Raw genomic sequence first — 17,699 nt, 5'->3', positions numbered from 1 at the left:
CTGGGGCCGCGCCGGGGGCGCGCGGTGAGTGCGGGGCGGGGGGCGCGGGTCCCGGTCCCGGTGCCCGGTCCCGGTGCCAGTGCCCGGCCCGGCCGCCTCCCCTCGCTCGGCGGGGTGGAGGGGGGGCTCTCCTCCCGGGGCCGCGGTACCGCGCCCAGCGCCGCAGGTGCCTCGCGAGGCTTTGCGGCAGGGCCGGGTGAGGAGCGGGTGACTCTTCCCCGGCGTGTCCGCTCCTTGTCCGGGATGCCCCTTCCTTTCCTGGGCTGTCCCTTCCCGGCGGTACCCGTTCTCTGGGGTGTCCCTTCCTCCCCTGGAATGCCTCTTCCTTCCCTGGGGTGTCCCTCCCCCGGGGTGTCGCTTCTCCGGGTGACCCTTGCTCCCTCGCCGCAGCCAGGCGTCCCGGCGGCGGCGAGAGCCTTTGTCCCGGAGGAAAGCGTGCCAGTGGAACCCCTTGTTCCCCAAGCCCCCTCGTCCGCGCCTGTCCCGGGGAGACAGCTCCCCCAGCCCGGGCTGACACTCCTGTTCTCCGCAGGGCGACCATGGCGGCGTTTTGGCACCAGCGGGGCAGGCGGCAGGAGAACGGCGGGCTGGGCAGTGTCATCGACGGGCTGGGCAGCGTGTTTGACGTGCTGCTGGCCAACGCCAGGCTGGTGCTGGGCGTCAGCGGCGCGGCCGTGCTGGCCATCGCCACGCTGGCCGTCAAGAGGGTAAGCCTGGAGCGGGGATCAGAGCACGGGAAGATGCCCAGAGAACTGGGCTGGCCCCAGTGTGGTGGGGCAAGATGTGCCACAAACCTCGATGTCTGCTCCTGAGCTGGTTCCTTGCATGTGGCACAAATGCCACCGGTGCTGGCAGCAGTGCCATGGGCATGGAGCTGCCCGCTCCCACCCTGTGGGACCATGCATACCTCCATGTTCCGTTTGCCTGGAGCATTTGGGATACAGTATCCCATCCCAAAAGGCACCTGGGACTTAAGTTGTATTTGGGTATCTGTTTCCCACGTAAAACTCGCAGGAACATGATGTGCACCTTTGTGGCCCCCCAAACTGGGTGTTTTTCTGAGCAGAAGCCTTGAGTGGGGCTGTTCCCCCATGTGTGTGCTCCTGAGGGGCTGTTGTCACCCATAATTTGGGGGAAACAAAGACAACAGCTTGCCTGCTTGGGTTTTCCTTCCCTCCAGCTGATCGACCGAGCCACCAGCCCTCGGGATGAAGGCGATCCCAAAGCTGAGCAGAAGTCCCTGGAGGAGAGCTGGCAGGACTTGGCATTGATCAAGACACCACCAAAACCCCCCAAGAAGCAGAGAAGGGAAGACCTCAGCGAGCCTCTGCTCTCTCCAGCTCGGCCTCTGGTGCCAGGTGAGGCTCACAGTGCCCAGTCAGGAAGATCACCTTGATGTGCTCGGGGTGGCTGTGCCGCTGCTCCCGGCAGTCCGGGAGCTCCGTGTTATTTTTAGCTCGGTGTCCGGAAAGCTGACCCGACTGAGCCTGCCCTCCTGGGAGGCTCCTGAGCCACGGCCCCTTTTTAGGCAATGCCTGTGGAAACAGGACCTCTGATAACACCCAGGGTGTCCCGGCCAGCGCTGCAGGGCGGGGGCTCTCGGGGTTTGTTTCCTCTGGAGTGGTGTTGGCTGTGCTCGTTTTCTGGGTCAGCTCTGCCTGCAGGAAGGTGTTCTCGGGACCTGCCGCAGACAAAGGCTGCCTTGTCTGGCTGCCCACGGAGATGGTGTTTTTCCAAGTGGGAAACAGGCCCAGCTCGGTCCAGGCCATGTCCTGAGATACTGGACCCAGAGCAGGATCGTTTGTAGGATCCTTGTGTGAGAAGGTGGAGGGGCAGGCACTGATCTTCTGCTGACCAGTGACAGGACATGAGGGAACAGCAGGAGCTGTGTCAGGGGAAGTCTAGGCCGGTTATTAGGAAAAAGGCACTTCCCCCAGAGGGTGGTCGGGCGCTGACCAGGCTCCCCAGGGAATGCTCACGGCCCCAAGGCTGCCAGAGCTCCAGGAGTGTTTGGACAACGCTCTCAGGGACACAGTGGGATTGTTGGGGTGTCTGTGCAGGGCCAGGAGTGGGTCCTTTGTGGGTCCCTTCCAACTCAGCATATTCTGTGATTCTCTGACCCTGGCAGCAAGTCCCTTGCCTGGTTCCCATCTCTAGCTGAGAAGTGAGGCTGGGAACAATCAGGTTTTGAGGTTGGTTTGGGCTCTGGGGGGCTGGGAAGTGCCATTAGCATCAGAGGGCTTGGCAGGGGCCATTGTCACCTCCAGAGGGGTGGCCTGAGAGCTGGGCACCCAACTCGTGCTTTCCCCTCTGCTGCTGAGGATTGCAAATGATCTACTCAGAGCTGTGACTTCATTCCTTGCTCACAGATCCCAGGGGCTGCTCTGCCCTTCTGGAGGCTCCTCAGGTCAAGTCCAGCCCTGGGCGCTGCCTCACGCTGCAGGAGAAGCTTCTCTCACACAGCAGCCAGCTGGCCGTGCCTGAGATCCAAGTGTCCCTCGTCCTGCAGCTGGCCAGGAGCATCTGCACCCAACTGCAGAACTTCCTGCGGAGCAAGTGCCCGGAGCTGCCCTTCGGCCGCTTCTTCCTCAGCGGAGCCCTGCTCGACGGCCTCGAGGTCCTGGCAGCTGACCACATCCACCTCATGCTCCCGGTGGTCCTCGATGCTGGGCTCTGGAGCCTCATCTCGGGAGAGGACACTGTGGTGAGGAACCCCCAGCACTGGATGATCAAGAGGATTGATCTGGGCTATTTCCCTCGTGGGTGCAGCCCCTGGGACAGGTTCATCGTGGGCCGCTACCTCTCCTCCAGTGTGCTCAACGAGACCCTCCACAAGCTGCTGGTGGCCTCCATCAACTGGCCGGCCATCGGTGGCCTGCTGGGCTGTGCCATCCACCCTGTCGTGGCCTCCCGAGACCTGAAGCTGGAAGTCAAACACGATCAGGTTGAGCTGAGCATCACCCTCTTCCCAGTGGTGGAAATGGAGGACAAGGTTCTTCTGGCTGTTCCTCCTGAAGGACTGGTGGAAAACCTCTGGCTGGAGAGCTTTTACAGGGCGGAGGTCTCGAGGGTGAAGGAGCTGGATGCCGGTGACTCCGGGGCTCGGCAGCTCTGCCTCCGCATCCTGAATGGCGTCTGCAGGAGCCAGCCCAGCCTGCACAAACTGGGCGGCAGCCCCGTGACCCACGTCATCCTGCACCTCAGTGACACTGCTTCAGACTGGGCAGAGGAAAGCCTTGCTGACAGGTTCCAGCAGGTGCTTGAGGAGCTGGTGGCCTACCTGGAGAAAGGGGTCCTGCCTTCCTATTTCAACCCCAAAATCAACCTGTTCTCTGGGCTGTTGGAAGAGGAAATCGATGAGATGGGCTTCGTGCTCTACAGGGCCATGTCTGAGCCAGAGGTCCTGCTGAAGTGACCTGTGTGTCGGGAGCTCCTGAACGTGGGGTGTTGCTCCCCTGCCTGCTGCTCCCTGCCGTGAGGGCTGTGATGCTTCTAGGTGACTAGTCAGTAAGAGGCAAAGTTCTTGCACTTTATGAGAAAAAAAAAAAGTTTCCTGTGTGAATAAGACGTGCCTGAGCAGAGGTGGGGGCTGGCAGAAGGAGCCTTTGGCTGGGAGGCTCTGCCAAACGTGGGGTGAGGGCAGCCCACACTCACAGGTGAATTCTGTCTGCTGGGAGCCAAGTGAAGCATGTTTGGTTCCCAGTGTCCTCTGCCTGTCCCAGCTGTCAGGCTCCCCTCATGCTCTGAGACCAGCTGGAGCAGAGCAGCCCCTTCGTGCTGCTGTGTCCTGCAGACCCCTCGGGTGCAGCGTCCTGGGTGGGTCCTGTCACCAGCACTGCACGTGGTCTCACTGTGCCAGCACTTGGGGCAGAGGGGGAGCCTCACCCACCTGTAGGGATTTTGCCAATCCAAAATAAGCCCCGTGGATGATCTGGGTTGTTGTCTGGGTGCTTGATGGTACAGCAATAGCAAATGGGGCTGGGGGTTTATTCCTTGGAAACCCTTCCAGCTGCCAGAAGGGGCGAGTTCAGCCCTACCTCTTTGTTCTGACAGTGTTGGCTCTGCCCCGAGGAAGCGGCCCTTGTCCCATGCAGTGTTTTGCTGGAAGATGTCCTGAAAAAGAGCTGCTGGCCCTGGGGAAGCTCCTGGTTTCAGCTGGAGGCTGCAGCAGGGCTGTGTCCTCTCCCTGGTGGGTGGGTGGCTGCCAGTGTCTGTCTGCAGGTGCTGTGTCCCCTCCCAGTCTGTCTGGTCACCTTTTCACACATGTATTGCTGCTGTCTTGATGTCCTTTTTCCCTGGAGCCCCCCGGTATGGGGTGGGGATGCAGGGCAGGAATGATGTTGTGAGCAGAGTGCTTGCAGGAACTGAAGTGGTTTATGCTTTTTATTAAGAAGATATATTTTGTTTGGGTATTTTGTTGGTTTTTTTCTTTTCCTTTGAGTGGCTGCTAGTAGGGTTTGGTCTGGCTCTAGTCCCAGAGCAAAGGAATTTATTCTTATATTTAATGGGAAGAGCTGGTTTTGCACATGGGTGGAGCTGGAGGAATCCTGTGGACTCCACTGTGAGCAGCTGTTGTGGTTTAGGTTTCTTTACAGCTATCTTGTTTATGGGAGGAAAAAAACCTGCTTTTCCTCCCAGTCTGACAATTACTTTGTTCTTCCAAACCACTTCCCAGGTGTTAGTGATGAGAATAAACCTTCCCTGTGCACACTGGTTCTCTGGTGTCAGCTCTGTTTTGTCTCCTTTCCCCTGGTAAGGGCTGAAGTGACCCCCCAGCTGTGGTGGCCTTCTTGGGAGCCACCCAAGGCGTGCTCCTGCTGCACGGAGAGCTTGGTGTTGATAAGATCCCATCCTGCAAAGTCTTCCTCCTCCTCTTCCAAAGCCCTGGACCCACAGAGTGCCTGACTGCCGTGTGGACAGAGCTGTCTGGACGCTGAGCTTGTACCACTTACAGGGCTCAGCTGAGCATTGACCAGGGTTAGACTCCTAAAGCTGGTCCTGGCTGATGCCACCTGCTCCCTGTGTCCTGCACAGCTGCTTCCCACTGCTGTTGCCATTCCAGGGTGGCTGGCCAGGCTGCTGCCCTGCTGTGGCTCAGCAACTGCATTCCAAAACCCTGTAATCCTGTTATTTTAGCCCAGGGTGTGTATTCTTAGGCCACGGCTGTTAATGGTGGGAGTGAGGGGTGCAGAGAAATGCGACCCAAATTCTCCTGACTTTCTGCATGGATTTAGGCCTGACAGCAATGGACTGCTGCAGAGTTTCAGGCTCTCTTTCAGACCTGTGCTGCTGTGGCTCTGCTTCCAGCTGCCCTCCAAGTGCTCCAGCCTCCTACCCGTCCCCTCAGTGCTGACCCCAGGAACTGCTCCGTGCCCAGGAGCAGGATCCTGAGCAGCAGAGCACATAGGAATCCTGTGGATCTCCCTCATTTCATGAACAGAGGAAGCCCCAACAGCGAGGGGAGAGGCAGCCTGGCTTCCCAGGGAACTTCAGTCTGAACTCAGAACAGGAAAACAGAGCCTCCCTTCAGCTCAGCCAGCTCTGTCTGTCCCGGGTCAGCAGATGCAGCTGGTGAGATAAAAAACACTTTTCCCATCTCTTTGTAGCTCACTTCTAAATTACTGTGGGGAATTTCTGCCAAGAAAGCTCCTGTATTGTTTCAGTGATTGGAAAGAGCAAGATTTGGCTGGATGCTTTTACAGTAAAAGCTTCACTGTTTTATGTAGGAAGAAATAATTAGGCAGAATTAAGGTGTCACTGCATCAAATTTAAAATTTAAATAATATTTTAATAAGAAACTTAGTAGTTTGACAAAAATAACTTTCATCAGCTAGCAGCATTACAAAGGCATGTCTCAAAGTTTGAGGAAGAACTTGCCTTCAAATTCAGCGACCATCTAAAATGAAGGTTTTTCCTGAGCACTGCAGCTGAGCTCCTCCCAGGGCAAGCACCAGATCCAGCTCCTCTACACCTGACCCTCCTTCACTAGCAGGGACAACGCAGGTAAGGGTGACAAAAAAGGAGGAATGTTGCTCAGGTGACATCAACTTAGAAGGGAACTTAAATTCCACACTGTGGAAAGCCAGGGACTGAGCAGAGCTCAGCAGCCCTGGTGTCTGTCCTGGTGGCCCTGATCCAGCTCTTCCCTGTATGGAAAGGGCAGGAACAACCACCAGGATGGTGCAGGGGGACAATCCAGCACAGTTTTGTCCATAGACTCAGCTTCCAAGTGCTTCCTTGAAATGTTCAGACTATCCCAATCTGCTCAGCAGAAGAGCAGCTGGAAACAAAAGCTGGTAGTGGAACCACTTTCCCAAGCTGGTTGAACCCTTGCTGTAACAAATGGCATCCCTTGGCAGGAGCAGCCTGCAATCAGCCCTTCCAAAAAGCACTCAAGGGACTTGTTTCCAGAGTCCAGTTCCTTGTGGCAGAGGTTGCTCCTGCAACAGTTCACAACCCCAGTCCTTCCAGGCTCTCATAGCTCCATCCCAGCTCAGTGGTTCTGAGGGCAGGTTTTCCTTGTGTGCCCAGGCTGGTGGCAAACGCTGCAGGTCCGTGGTTTCTTGGCAGCAGATCCTGAGGAGAGACTGCCTGGTCTCTTGGCCTTGCTTCCCAACCCTCTGGAGTATCCATTGCTGCCGAAGTGGTTCAAAGAGTCATCTCCAGAAGGGCCTAGAGATAAACAACTTGAATTTACAGATCTTTGAAAACATAAATAGGTGACAAACACAAGGTAAATTCAAAATAGCAGATGAAGGATTCTCAGATTATTCCTGAACCTACAGTTGCTTCAGACTTGTCTGAACAGTGAAATGTTACCCATTTGTCTTGCAGCATTAGAGACATACGGGAACAGCACAGGGAAAGCTGATCTGCCTGCTGGCATACCCTGGTCTGCAGCTGAAGCAGAAACAAAACATGGCAGAGAAGAACTTGGGGTTTAAATAGTTTTGAAAACTTGATTTTACCCCTTTAGGCCCAAATGTCTGAGGAGGAGGAGGATCTCTCACAAGACCACATATCTCCCTCTGTACCTGGTTATGTCTCTTTTTTGTCAGCTCTCTCTCTTTTGCATCCTTATTTTGTCATTATTTTTGTTTTCAGCAAGTTTCCACACTCAGTTTCATCTCTGATCAAAGCTCCAGCATGACTTGCCCTTTCCCTGCACCCCTAAACTAGGGCAGAGGGAGCAGCACAGTTTCCCTGTGGAAACTGGATTTCTGGCATGCCAGAATGGGGTTAGAGATGTCCAGAAGTGGTGCCACGGCTCCAACTCTGGACCAAGTCAGTAACAGCTCTCATAAAGCTGAGCACTGTAATTTGGGAAGACAAATTCCCAAACAGACTGTTGGAAAGAGTGCTGGGCTTTATCCAACAAGTCATGGACAGACAGAGGATGAAGTTTACTGCACATAGAAGCCACGCATCCTGCTTGGATGTGTGCTGTGGGGATGTATGCTGCCAGCACTTGGAAAGGTAAGCCAGACTTTGTTGTTAAGAGCAACATCTGAAGCGCTGTAAAGCTGCTGACAGATGTTTTGAAGACAAACCTGACATCTGTTAAATGTATGGACCTCTGGAGATCAGCCAGTTCAACCCCCCTGCCAAGGCAAGGTCACCTGGAGCAGGTGACACAGGAACGTGTCCAGGTGGGTTTGAATGTGTTCAGAGAGGGAGACTCCATCACCTCCCTGGGCAGCTGTTCCAGAGCTCTGCCACCTTTAATGTAAAGAAGTTCTTCCTCATGTTGATGTCAAGCTTGTAGTGTTTTAGTTCCTGGCCATTGCTCCTCATCCTGTTGCTGAGCACCACAAAAAAAAGTCTGGCACCATCCTCTCAGCACCCACCTTTGAGATATTTATATGCATTAGAGATCCCCTCTCAGTCTTTTCTTCTCTAGACTAAACAGGCCCAGCTCCCTCAGTCTTTCCTCATCAGAGAGATGCTCCAGACCCTGCATCATCTTTGTGGCCTCCACTGGACCCTCTCCAGCAGCTCCTTGTTTTGTTCAGCTTAAGAAGAGCCTCCAGCCCTTGTGCCTCCCCCCAGCCCGGCCATACCTGGTGCCACGTTCTCATCTGCCCACTGGAAGAAGCCGCACTGCTGCTCACGGGGCTTGGGGCAGGTGTGGAACTGCCGCCCCTTGTTGGGCCCGTCCTTCTGCACGGTGCGTGTCACGGCAGGCTGGTCACAATTGCACACTGCGCCACCTCCAGCATCCCGGCTGCTGCTTCCCAAGGGCTCTCTCCCTCCTCCTGGGCGCTGGAATCCCGCTGCGGCTCTTCCAGCGGTGGGCTGGAGCTGCGTGGAGCTGCGGGGAGCTGCGGTGCCTCCATCCTGTGGCTGCTCGTCAGCCCAGAGGAAGAAGTTGCAGGTGCTGGAGCTGCACTTGTAGAACTGGCGGCCGCGGTTGGGGCCGTCCTTGCGCACAGTCAGCAGCAGCGCCTCGCTCCCGCAGTTGCACACCACGGCATTCCCATCGTCTGGAGCGACTGGAGGAGCAGCCCTGGGGGTCCTGGAGGAGTTGATGGAGAGCAGGTGTCCCCGTGCCAGGTTTGAGGTCCCCCTGGCTTGCCTGCTCTCACTGCTGGCTCTGTTCAGGGAGTGGTTGGCCTGCAGGTGATGCCCGGGCTGGGTGGTGGACAATGCAGGTTGGGATGATCTGTGCAAGTACTTAAGGTCCAAGAGCTCTCTCAGCATCTCATCGCAGCCTCCAATGCAGCCAACAAACTCCAGAGGCATCACAGGGGGAACGCTGCCTTTCTTGAATTTAAATTTCAGTCTGCAAGGAAAGGAAGAGTCAAAGTCTCCCAGTTTCTCATCAACAGACCTCAATTTAAACTTGAATTTTTATTTATTGTTTTGATTCTGCTATATGGAGACCAGTTTCCCCAACCCCTCTTCTTTCCATCCCCAAGCCAAGTGCTACTCCAGCTTTCTGAGACTGGAATGGAAAATGGTTGTCCAGCCTAGCCCATGGAAGTCTCTGCCCCAGTGTCCAACAGGGGATAAGTGGCATGACCCACCTGTGAACTGGATGGGGTTTACACACATCACAGACGCTCTCATCCCTGGTCACATCCAGCACGAAGTCAGGGAACCAGACTGCAGTTTTACAGGCTGGATAGCCCATGCAGCTGAGGTAGAACCTGCCGTGGGACAAAGGCACTGGATGAGGAAAAGGCAAAGTCAAGACAGTCAGGGATCCATTCCTGTGTCTTCTCAGCCGTCAGAAATTGTCAAAACTGCAATTTTTAAGGGCAAATACCCACTTGACAAGAGGTTCAGCTGAGTCCACACAGCTCATGTAGCTGGTGGAGTCAGCAAGCTGCAGCCCAAGGTTTCCAAGCTTTTACCAAAGGAGGTAAATGAATGCCTGGAGAAACACAAACCAACACAGGAGGCTACAAGAGGGAAAGTCACCAACCCGCCATTCTTCCTGGTCTTCAGGACCATGTCACTGTTGCACTGGGGACACTTCCGAACAGAAACAGGCGTTTCTGGGTATACCTCATCCTGCTCTGGAATTTCTGCAGCTTCTCCAAAATACTGAGCCAGGGCCTGGTCCAACCTGTGAAGAAATGAGCAGAGCATCCTGTGTGTCCCTGCAAGGAGCAATCAGGTGCTGCAGTGACTCAGAGCCTGCTGCCCCCCACACAGCCCCTCTGAGCTTCTCCACGAGTACACTGACTCAGCGCCACATTTCTGGAACAGGAAAGGTGTGGGTACAACATGAGAGGTCAGTGCATGCTGCCATCCCCAAATTTAATCTTAACTGCTCATCCTGGTTTAAACCCTTAGCTGTCAGGAACTCCTGACAGCGTGCCAGGCTGCGAGTCATGCTTTCCCATGCAAGTGCCTATACACAGGGGGCAGAGCTCCAGGGAAACAGTGTGACAGGATCCCTCATTCCAGGGAAACAGTGTGACAAGGTCCCTCACTCCAGGCTGAGCTTCAGATGAGCAGCCAGCAGCTCCCAGCAGAGCAAAGCAAAAGGAAGAGGGAGGGCAAAGGCAGGACTCACTTGTTGGCTCTGGCCACAGCTTCAATGAAGACTTGCTTGTACTTTTGGACCTGCTGGTGCAACACTACAGATTTGTCTTTCTTCCCCTCACAGATCAGTTTTAGATCAGCCTCCAGCTCAGCTCGAAGGTCAGGCTTGGACATCTCGTAGCCCATGGAATCATAGCCTGAGGAATATATGGAATGGTAAGCGAAAGGAAGGAGCAGGTAAAGGACCCTGCCATCTTTGTAAGGGCTCTTCCCTCACCTTCCACCAGCCCCATGCCCAGGTGGCCGGGCAGGAAGCGCTGATCTGCTGTAAGCCCCACGTACATCCGCGTCTTGATCGTCTCGATGTGCTCGGCATGGGTGGCATCAGTCCCTGGAAGCAGAGAGATATCAGTCAAATCAAGGGCCAAGGAGTGATTTCCCCTGTGCCCAGGGACAAGGACACAACTTATGGTGAGGAGCAGCACTGCCCTGGTGCCCCACTGGCACTGAGGCCAGCACGCTGCTGGTGGCACACCCTCGACATGAAACTGCCCATCTCCCTGGGTACTGGAGGTGCTCTGCAGGCTCCTGAGGATGTTTGGACTTTGCCCTCTATATCCCTTTATTATGCACATTTAAGTGATTTCTTATCTGCAGCAACATTTGGAGAATTCCCTGGGGAGAACTCCCTCTGCCAAGAGCGAGAGGCCACGCTGCCCACACTGACCAATGCCGTGTTTTTCCATGAGAGCAATGAGATCTGCTTCTGTGAGGAGCAAGGGAGGACTGGTTTCCCCATCCACCATCTCCACCGTGGTGGGCTGAAAGCGAGACCCCTTCTGATACAGCGGGATAACCTGAAGGGAAGGAGAATCTCTTTGAAAATGCTTCCTGGTCCATTCACTCAGGACAAAGGCTCTGAGTGAAACGGCCAGAAATGGTCAAAAGATGTTTTTCAGAGAGGTCTGAAGTTGGCAGTGAAGGGCTACTTCAGCCTCTCCCACTTATGTCACTCAAGGGGATTACCTTATCACTCCACTTGTCGTAAGGATACACTTCCAGGTAATTTCGGGCCAGGATCATGAGTCCTTGAGCAATGAATTGCTCGTTGGCAATGTCGATCTCCACGGTTGTTTCCTGTCCTTTGGCATCTTGAGAGCAGCAAGCCAAGAAGTGGCGCACGATGAATTCGTAGAGTCTCTGCTCATTGCCCTGAGATCGAACAGTGGGAAGGGTCAGTGTCCTCCCAGGTTAACAAGACATCACAAAATCAGTGGGAACTCAGGTGAGGATTTTCTGCTAATGACCATGTTAAGACTTTTATCTTTATTTATCAAGCAACACAATCCATCCAGCTCCCTCTGGTTATACCCACCTGCAGGTTGCTGGTGTATTTTGTGGGGTGAATGGGAGGGTGAGCCTGATCGGATTTGGTTCCACTCCGAGGGGTTGGCCCACCCTGATCCAAAATCCTCTGTGCAAACTCTCCCCAGTTTGGGTCCTGTGTTTGCTGTTCTACCAAGGCAGAGAGGTTCAGCTCCTTGGGGAAAATATTGGTCTCGGTTCGGGGGTAACTAATGAACCTTAGGAAGAAAGACAGGAGAGCACTTTGAGAATTGCTCCAAGATGCTTCCCATTTTGGACAAAAGGCCATTTACTTTTAAAAGAATTAAGTTTACCAAGCCAAGTCTTGCTTTCTTACCCTTTAGTATAGAGTTTTTCTGCTAATGTCATCGTTTCCTTTGCATTTATTTTCAGTTTGCGGGAAGCCAATTTTTCCAGTTCCTGCATTGGGAAGAGCCAGAAAACCCAAAAGTATTAGTGGATAATTCAGAGCAGTGAGTAAAACATCTGTTCAAAGTTCTTTTCAGAGAAATTCTTCCCAGAGTTCAAACATACCACAGTGTCCAGGGGCAAGGGCCTCCATTTGCTCTTTGGCTTGCTCACAACATCAACAACAGTCGCTACTGGATCCTAAACACAGTAAACAAAACCCACATCTCCTTTAGGAGTTTACACAAACTGTTCTTTAAAAGTCTTGAACAAGACAGATACAGGGAATGTTTGGCTGAATCTGGATTATGCAACTATTTACAAGCTTTCCTACCTCCATACACATCTGGTAAAGGACCAGGCACGCTGTGTGATTGAAGAGCCGGTTCCTCTTCCAGTTGAAGACCACACTGCCATCTTCATGGTTGTGGGTCACTGTGATGGACAACAGAGCTGGCTGATAGAGGAGCCACAAAATGGAAATACCACAAAGGCACTTGGAAACCTTCCAGCTCTGCTCAGTGGTCACGGCAGAGGAAGAGGAAACCACCTCTGCCACATTTGGTGTTTGTTGCTCCAATGTTTTTCCTTTCTATCCACATCAAACCCTCCAAGATGGAGCCCAGGGCTGTGTTTCCCCAAACATACCCTTAATTTTGAAGAAGGCTTCAGGAACAAAGGCCTGGATGGCTTTGAAGCGTTCAACTACAAATCCCAGTGTTGGGAACTGGCAGCTGCCGTAGCTGATGAGCTGATCTGCTAAAATATCAGGGAAGATCTTCCGCAGCCTCAGAGTCTGGAATCTGGTGAAGGCAGCACCTGAGGAAACAGAATGGGCACCAGAACTGAATAGTACAATGTTGAATGATAATCACAGCACTTCAGATCCTTTTAATAATCTGAGCATTAATTTTACTCTGTTTAATACTCAGTTGAAGAAGCTTGTCAGTATTGCATGAACTATAAACTTAATTATTTGCTTAAAGGAGAGATTTCCTCATTTCAGGAAGAATTTCTTCACAGAAAGGGCTGTTAAACATTGGAATGGACTGCCCAGGGAGGTGGTGGAGTCACCATCCCTAGAGATGTTCACAAAACAACTGGCTGTGGCACTCAGTGCTCTGGTCTGGTTTACAAGGAGGGGACTGTCACAGGTTGGACTCAGTCTTGGTGTTGGTGATTCTCTGATTCAAAGAGCACATTTCCCGTAAAACACAAAATGTCATTTAGTTGTATCTGATCTAAAAATCAGGTTTATGACACTACAGAGAGCATTTCTGCCTTGTGTTGAGGTTGCAGTAACAGATGTTCACGTACCTATCCTGAGGTCCAGCTCCTGCCTGACGTCAACGGCATCGCTCGTTTTTTGGTCGGGCTGGGTGAGGTTCTCGCAGGCTGATCTGACAGCATGAAGTGTGATCTCAGAGAAGCGGGCTCGGAAAACCTGGAGGTTTGGCTTTACTGCCAGATACACACAGAAGAGAAATCAGAGTGACTCAAACACCAATGGAAAGGAGCAATTAATAAACTGCTATTGTTGAGAGAGTGTGCTGTCAACTGATTCTACAGCTTTCCAACAGCTGGATGCATTTCTGATCTATCAGAGCCACATATTGATCAGAATTAGCCAGCATTTAACCTGGACACAATAAAATTGAGAGTTTTCCTCTGCTAAAGGAGTTGTTGAACCATCAGAACATTAAAACTCAGACTGATGAAGATGCTCTACACACCAGCTCTGCACACATGGATGATCTCAAAGCCGATGTTCTCTCCTTCTCGATCACAGTCAGTCCAGATCACCAGGGCTTGGCACTGCTGGATTTCTCGTTCAAGGGTTCTCTGAGAGGAGAAAAACAACACAAGGAGAACATTCCAGGCTGCTTGCTTTGTCATTTAATTTCAGAATGACTCACTGAACACGAAACGCAACGTGTATCCATGGAGATGGGTTGTTGCAATAACATCTTGTTATTGTGTGTCTCAGGAGATCAGGCAGCTTTCAAAAGATTTGAGTCATTTATTTACATCTAATTCTGTTAAAAGCTTGGCTTGGAGTGAGATGTACCACAATCTGTTTTCTAAAAATGTCTTTTTCTATAAAACTGAGACACAATCACCGATTCCACCTTGTTGGAAAAAAACATTTCTATTTTTAGCTTTAGCACTACTTGTACATGAGAAGAAGAGTTTCAATGTCACAAATGAACAGCATATATAGTCCTAGGAAATGTAGGAGGAATCTGCTAAACTGCAGAAATTTGAATGTTAAGGACAAAGATAAGATCATCCTTCTGTCTGGGACAATATTTGTTTAACCAACCCCTGAGCTCAGTTTCAAGGAAAGTCTTAACCATGATGTACCTTGATATCCAGGTAATTTTCAGGGCAATACTTCTCAATTTCAGCATCAAAAAGAGCTAAAGGGTTGCAGCTATGCCTGGAAAACAGAGGACAAACATGTGTGCATCACATAAACTAAAACACACATTTGTGAGACACTAACTGGTGCTCTCCAAGTACTGGAATTAATGTATTTTATTACAGGCCTCGTCTCAGACAATGCAGAGCTCACATGAAATGCTGAGTAACATTTAAAAGCAACAGAATGAAAAACCAGCCAGAGAAAACAGCAAATCTGGAAGGCAACAAGCAGCTTCTCCTATTTGAAGCCCAGAGAACAAAAGGAGGTAAGGCAGAGAAAGAACCTTGCTTCCCAGAACAGCTCCTAGCTGAACAAAGAACACATAACCATCCCATTTTGGAATCAGTTTAATTCCCTGCCTTGATGTATTTTAACCAGTATTACATCTTTAGGATTTTTTAGCACTCTGAAGACAGGAATTTGAAACAATATTTTGGCTGTTTCGTATAAAATTTGGAACTTATCACCCTGCTCTGAGTTAGAGTCCCTCCCTGCCCCCTTGTCTTTGAGGTTGCCGTGTCCCAAGGCTGTGTGAAGGAGGTGCTTGCAGTGTTGAGGATGAGAGCAGGAGGTGACAGGCCCTTCTTGTGAAGGGCAAGAGGTGACAAAGCCCTTCCTGCCAGGGGCATGAGGTACCAACCATTTGCGAAATGGCATGATAAAATCATGAGCCAGTAAATGTCCTGACACGGATGTCATCACCATGGTAACGTTCTGCAAGAGACAGAGCAAGGAAATTAGTGCCCATCACTCACCAAAAACTACCCACAGCCCCCAAATCTCCCTTGGGTTCTCAATTTACATTATTAGTGACACCTTTCTCCTGTTAATCATGGAATGGTTTGGGTTGGGAGGGACCTTAAAGCCCCATTCACTGCCACCTCCTGCCATGGGCAGGGACACCTTCCACTATCCCAGGTTGCTCCAAGCCCCATCCAACCTGGCCTGGGACACTTCCAGGGATGGGGCAGCCATAACTAATACATCATAACAAGCTCTATCCATGGCCTTATCCTCAGTTTTTGTAGGAAGCTCCCAATTCTAAACAGCAATGTGGTTTTGACTGACATAAAACCAGAAAGCTGAAAGATTTAGAGCAACAAAACAGGTGGCTGAGCCAAGAAAACAACATCTGACTTTTCCTCATCTCTGGGCAGAACATCCCCATGGCTGGAGCTGTGTTTTGTAACTCCTGACAAATGGCTTTTATTAATTAGTATTTGTACTTCATTAATCCAGCAGCAGATTGAGAGAAAACTCTTACCTGGCCAAACATCTGGTAGTCGTATTCATAGATCTTGTTGAACTTGGAAAACCCTTCTCTCTGGAAGGAAAAGAATTCCTGAGTTTCTGGCTTTTAACAGAAAACAAACTCTTAATTTTTTTTTAATTAATTTTTTAACAAGAAACAAATCCATCCCATCTCGCTTTATCCACACTGGGATGGAGGCACAGGGCAAAGGAAAACCAGGTACTGGAGCTAACAGGAATTGCAGCAAGGGGATGGAAATCTCCTGTACCATTTATGGAGACACTGAAACGGTGATTTCCAAGGTAAGAGGATTTTAAACCATTCCTGAGGGTGATTCCACGGTTATCTCCCCATGGATAATGAAGAACTGATTTGTTTAATGGGGCTGGCCAGTGTTCAGGAACTCCTGACAAACACCTGTCCTGTTCCAAGTGACAAGTAGTGTCCCCAGGGTTACCTCCCACCTAAATGGGACTCATGGAAGTTTCTAGATTCTGTATTTGCTGCTTTTTTTACAGAAGCAGGATGATTTCTTCATTGGGACTGTCAGCGCCCAGGTTCTCAATAACACCTTTTATTCAAATAAAGGAGGTTGGAGCCATGTGGGGGTCAGCCTTTTTTCCCAGGTAACAAGTGACAAGATGAGAGGAAGGAGCCTCAGGCTGTGCCAGGGAAGGTTTAGGTTGGACATCAGGAAGAATTTCTTCATGGAAAGGGTTATCAAGCATTGGAACTGCCCAGGGAAATTTGGAGGCACCACCTCTGGAGGTATTCAGGGAGTGACTGGAAATGGCACTCAGTTCTCTGGGCTGGGTGACAAGGTGGGGATTGGTCACAGGTTGGTCTTGATGATCTCAGGGGTCTTTTCCAACCTCAACGATTCTCTGATTCTGGTCTAGAAGCACCTTCTAGTTCCTAAGTTTGGAAACAGCAGGTGATTATGCAAACTGTTAACGGTCACAACCCAGAGCAGCAGGGAGGAGAGATCTTTCAATTCCTCTTCTCCAAACCATAGCCTGTTTTTGCTTTATTGGTGAACTCCAGCAAACCCTGACGCTGATGCTGCAGAAGTGGTGCTTTTGGATAGGAAAATGCATGCCAATGGGTGGTGTCAGTTTCTGAAGCCTCTGTCACACGCTGCTAACCCAGGAACGACCCAGAGAGCCCTCACCATGGAGCTCAGTGCCTGGGGAAGGCAGCCTGGGCAGAGGGAGCTCCCACTGGACTTAAACCACAAGGATCTGAGACTCCCAAATACATTTGGGCAAGCGGTGTTCGTCCACAGAACAAAGCCATTCTTGTACCCTCGTGTGTTCAGAGACACAAACAGTGCCAAGTGTGGCACGTGCTGACGTGAAGTGTCCATGCCAAGCTCTGCCAAGAGTGCTGGGGCTGCCGCACATGCCATGGACCCTCCCCAGCCAGCTAAGCCACTCCTGTCCGTGTACCAGGGTGCAGCACCATGTGGGGTGTTCCTACCCGCCGCATCCTGCTGTTGGAGAGCAGGTCAGCGATCCCTCGGGCAGCATCGTTCTTCTCCGCCACGCAGAGCACCTTGCGGATCCTCTGCAGCGCCAAGTCCTCGGCGGCCCGCGAGAAGAAGCGCCAGGGCTGGGGCAGCATCCTGCCCCTGGTAAACAGCCGCACGTAGAGGTTCATCACAGGAGGTAAAGCCAGCTCCCGCGGGGACAGGGCATGCTGCTGCTCCGCGTCCCGGGGCCGGATCCTGCCGGCATGGAGAGAGATGGTTGATGTCACCGCTCGGCCGCTCAGCCTTTAACCAGCCCCGCCGGGAGGCTCAGGGCAGCCCCCCCGGCGCCGCACGGGGATGGAGAAGGCGTCACCCTCCTCCGGACACAGCTGTCGGGGGGTCCCGCATCCTGTCCCTCGGCCCTCTCCTGCCCTGCAGGGGCTGCCCTCTCCCCCTACGGCCGGGGCAGCGCAGCCCCCTCGCCACCCCTGATCCCCCCGGGCTGTCCCTCAGCTGGGGCAGCCCCCTCCCTCTCCCTTCCCCTTCCCTTCCCTTCCCTCTTTCCCCCCCGTTCCTCCCTCACCGGCCGATCTCCCGCGCTCTCCTGTCGCTCCCCCTTACCGTCACGTCCTGCCGTAAAGCGCAGCCGCGGCTGCGGCACAGAACTACAACTTCCAAGATGCCCCGCGGCGTCCCCTGTGTCCCCTCCCGCCGCGGCCCCGCCTCGATTTTCCCGCCGCCGCTGGGCCCGTCCCAGGATCGGTAACGACAAAGGGCGACGACGG

The 17,699-nt window shown here is 52.4% G+C and overlaps 2 protein-coding genes across 4 annotated transcripts; one reads left to right on the top strand and one right to left on the bottom strand.

The window, feature by feature from the left end:
* Nucleotides 1–6: 6 nt before the first annotated feature.
* LOC121672954 (mitochondrial dynamics protein MID49-like) lies at nt 7–4,713 on the top strand. 2 transcript variants are annotated; one of them, XM_042045907.1, is made up of 4 exons: nt 7–24; nt 533–707; nt 1,181–1,358; nt 2,370–4,713. In XM_042045907.1, exons 2-4 carry the CDS (start codon nt 540–542, stop codon nt 3,413–3,415), a joined length of 1,392 nt encoding a protein of 463 aa, XP_041901841.1. In that variant the 5' UTR covers nt 7–24; nt 533–539; the 3' UTR covers nt 3,416–4,713. The 2 variants fall into 2 exon arrangements, with proteins under 2 accessions (XP_041901841.1, XP_041901840.1); XM_042045906.1 differs by lacking the exon at nt 7–24 and adding an exon at nt 69–196.
* Nucleotides 4,714–5,767: 1,054 nt separating this feature from the next.
* Nucleotides 5,768–17,622, bottom strand: LOC121672943 (DNA topoisomerase 3-alpha-like). Of its 2 annotated transcripts, none has more exons than XM_042045884.1 (20): nt 17,536–17,622; nt 16,923–17,169; nt 15,456–15,515; nt 14,832–14,905; nt 14,131–14,206; nt 13,500–13,608; nt 13,084–13,227; nt 12,415–12,585; nt 12,101–12,201; nt 11,893–11,967; nt 11,696–11,778; nt 11,369–11,576; nt 11,020–11,205; nt 10,721–10,850; nt 10,271–10,384; nt 10,025–10,190; nt 9,428–9,571; nt 9,027–9,149; nt 8,061–8,782; nt 5,768–6,672 (listed from the first exon to the last, which is right to left on the bottom strand). In XM_042045884.1, exons 2-20 carry the CDS (start codon nt 17,100–17,102, stop codon nt 6,494–6,496), a joined length of 3,045 nt encoding a protein of 1,014 aa, XP_041901818.1. In that variant the 5' UTR covers nt 17,103–17,169; nt 17,536–17,622; the 3' UTR covers nt 5,768–6,493. The 2 variants fall into 2 exon arrangements, with proteins under 2 accessions (XP_041901818.1, XP_041901819.1); XM_042045885.1 differs by lacking the exon at nt 17,536–17,622 and adding an exon at nt 17,498–17,527.
* Between the last annotated feature and the right edge of the window lie 77 nt (nt 17,623–17,699).

This window comes from Corvus kubaryi, unplaced genomic scaffold (assembly GCF_017639235.1).
Source record: "Corvus kubaryi isolate FWS band 111438036 unplaced genomic scaffold, C.kubaryi_AGA036_p1.0 65056, whole genome shotgun sequence".
NCBI classification, from domain to species: domain Eukaryota; kingdom Metazoa; phylum Chordata; class Aves; order Passeriformes; family Corvidae; genus Corvus; species Corvus kubaryi.
Note: the sequence above shows the minus strand (reverse complement) of the source record. Positions and strands in the feature narration are given on the sequence as shown.

Bases quoted from the DNA above. Each gene is read 5' to 3' on its own strand.
- LOC121672954 (XM_042045907.1), top strand. From the start codon at position 540: ATGGCGGCGTTTTGGCACCAGCGGGGCAGGCGGCAGGAGAACGGCGGG. The intron at 708-1,180 runs GTAAGCCTGGAG...CCTTCCCTCCAG, and splicing joins CCACGCTGGCCGTCAAGAGG to CTGATCGACCGAGCCACCAG. The intron at 1,359-2,369 runs GTGAGGCTCACA...CCTTGCTCACAG, and splicing joins AGCTCGGCCTCTGGTGCCAG to ATCCCAGGGGCTGCTCTGCC.
- LOC121672943 (XM_042045884.1), bottom strand. From the start codon at position 17,102: ATGAACCTCTACGTGCGGCTGTTTACCAGGGGCAGGATGCTGCCCCAG. The intron at 10,851-11,019 runs GTAATCCCCTTG...CCTTCCCTTCAG, and splicing joins ACGACAAGTGGAGTGATAAG to GTTATCCCGCTGTATCAGAA. The intron at 8,783-9,026 runs GTGGGTCATGCC...CTTTCCTTGCAG, and splicing joins AAACCCCATCCAGTTCACAG to ACTGAAATTTAAATTCAAGA.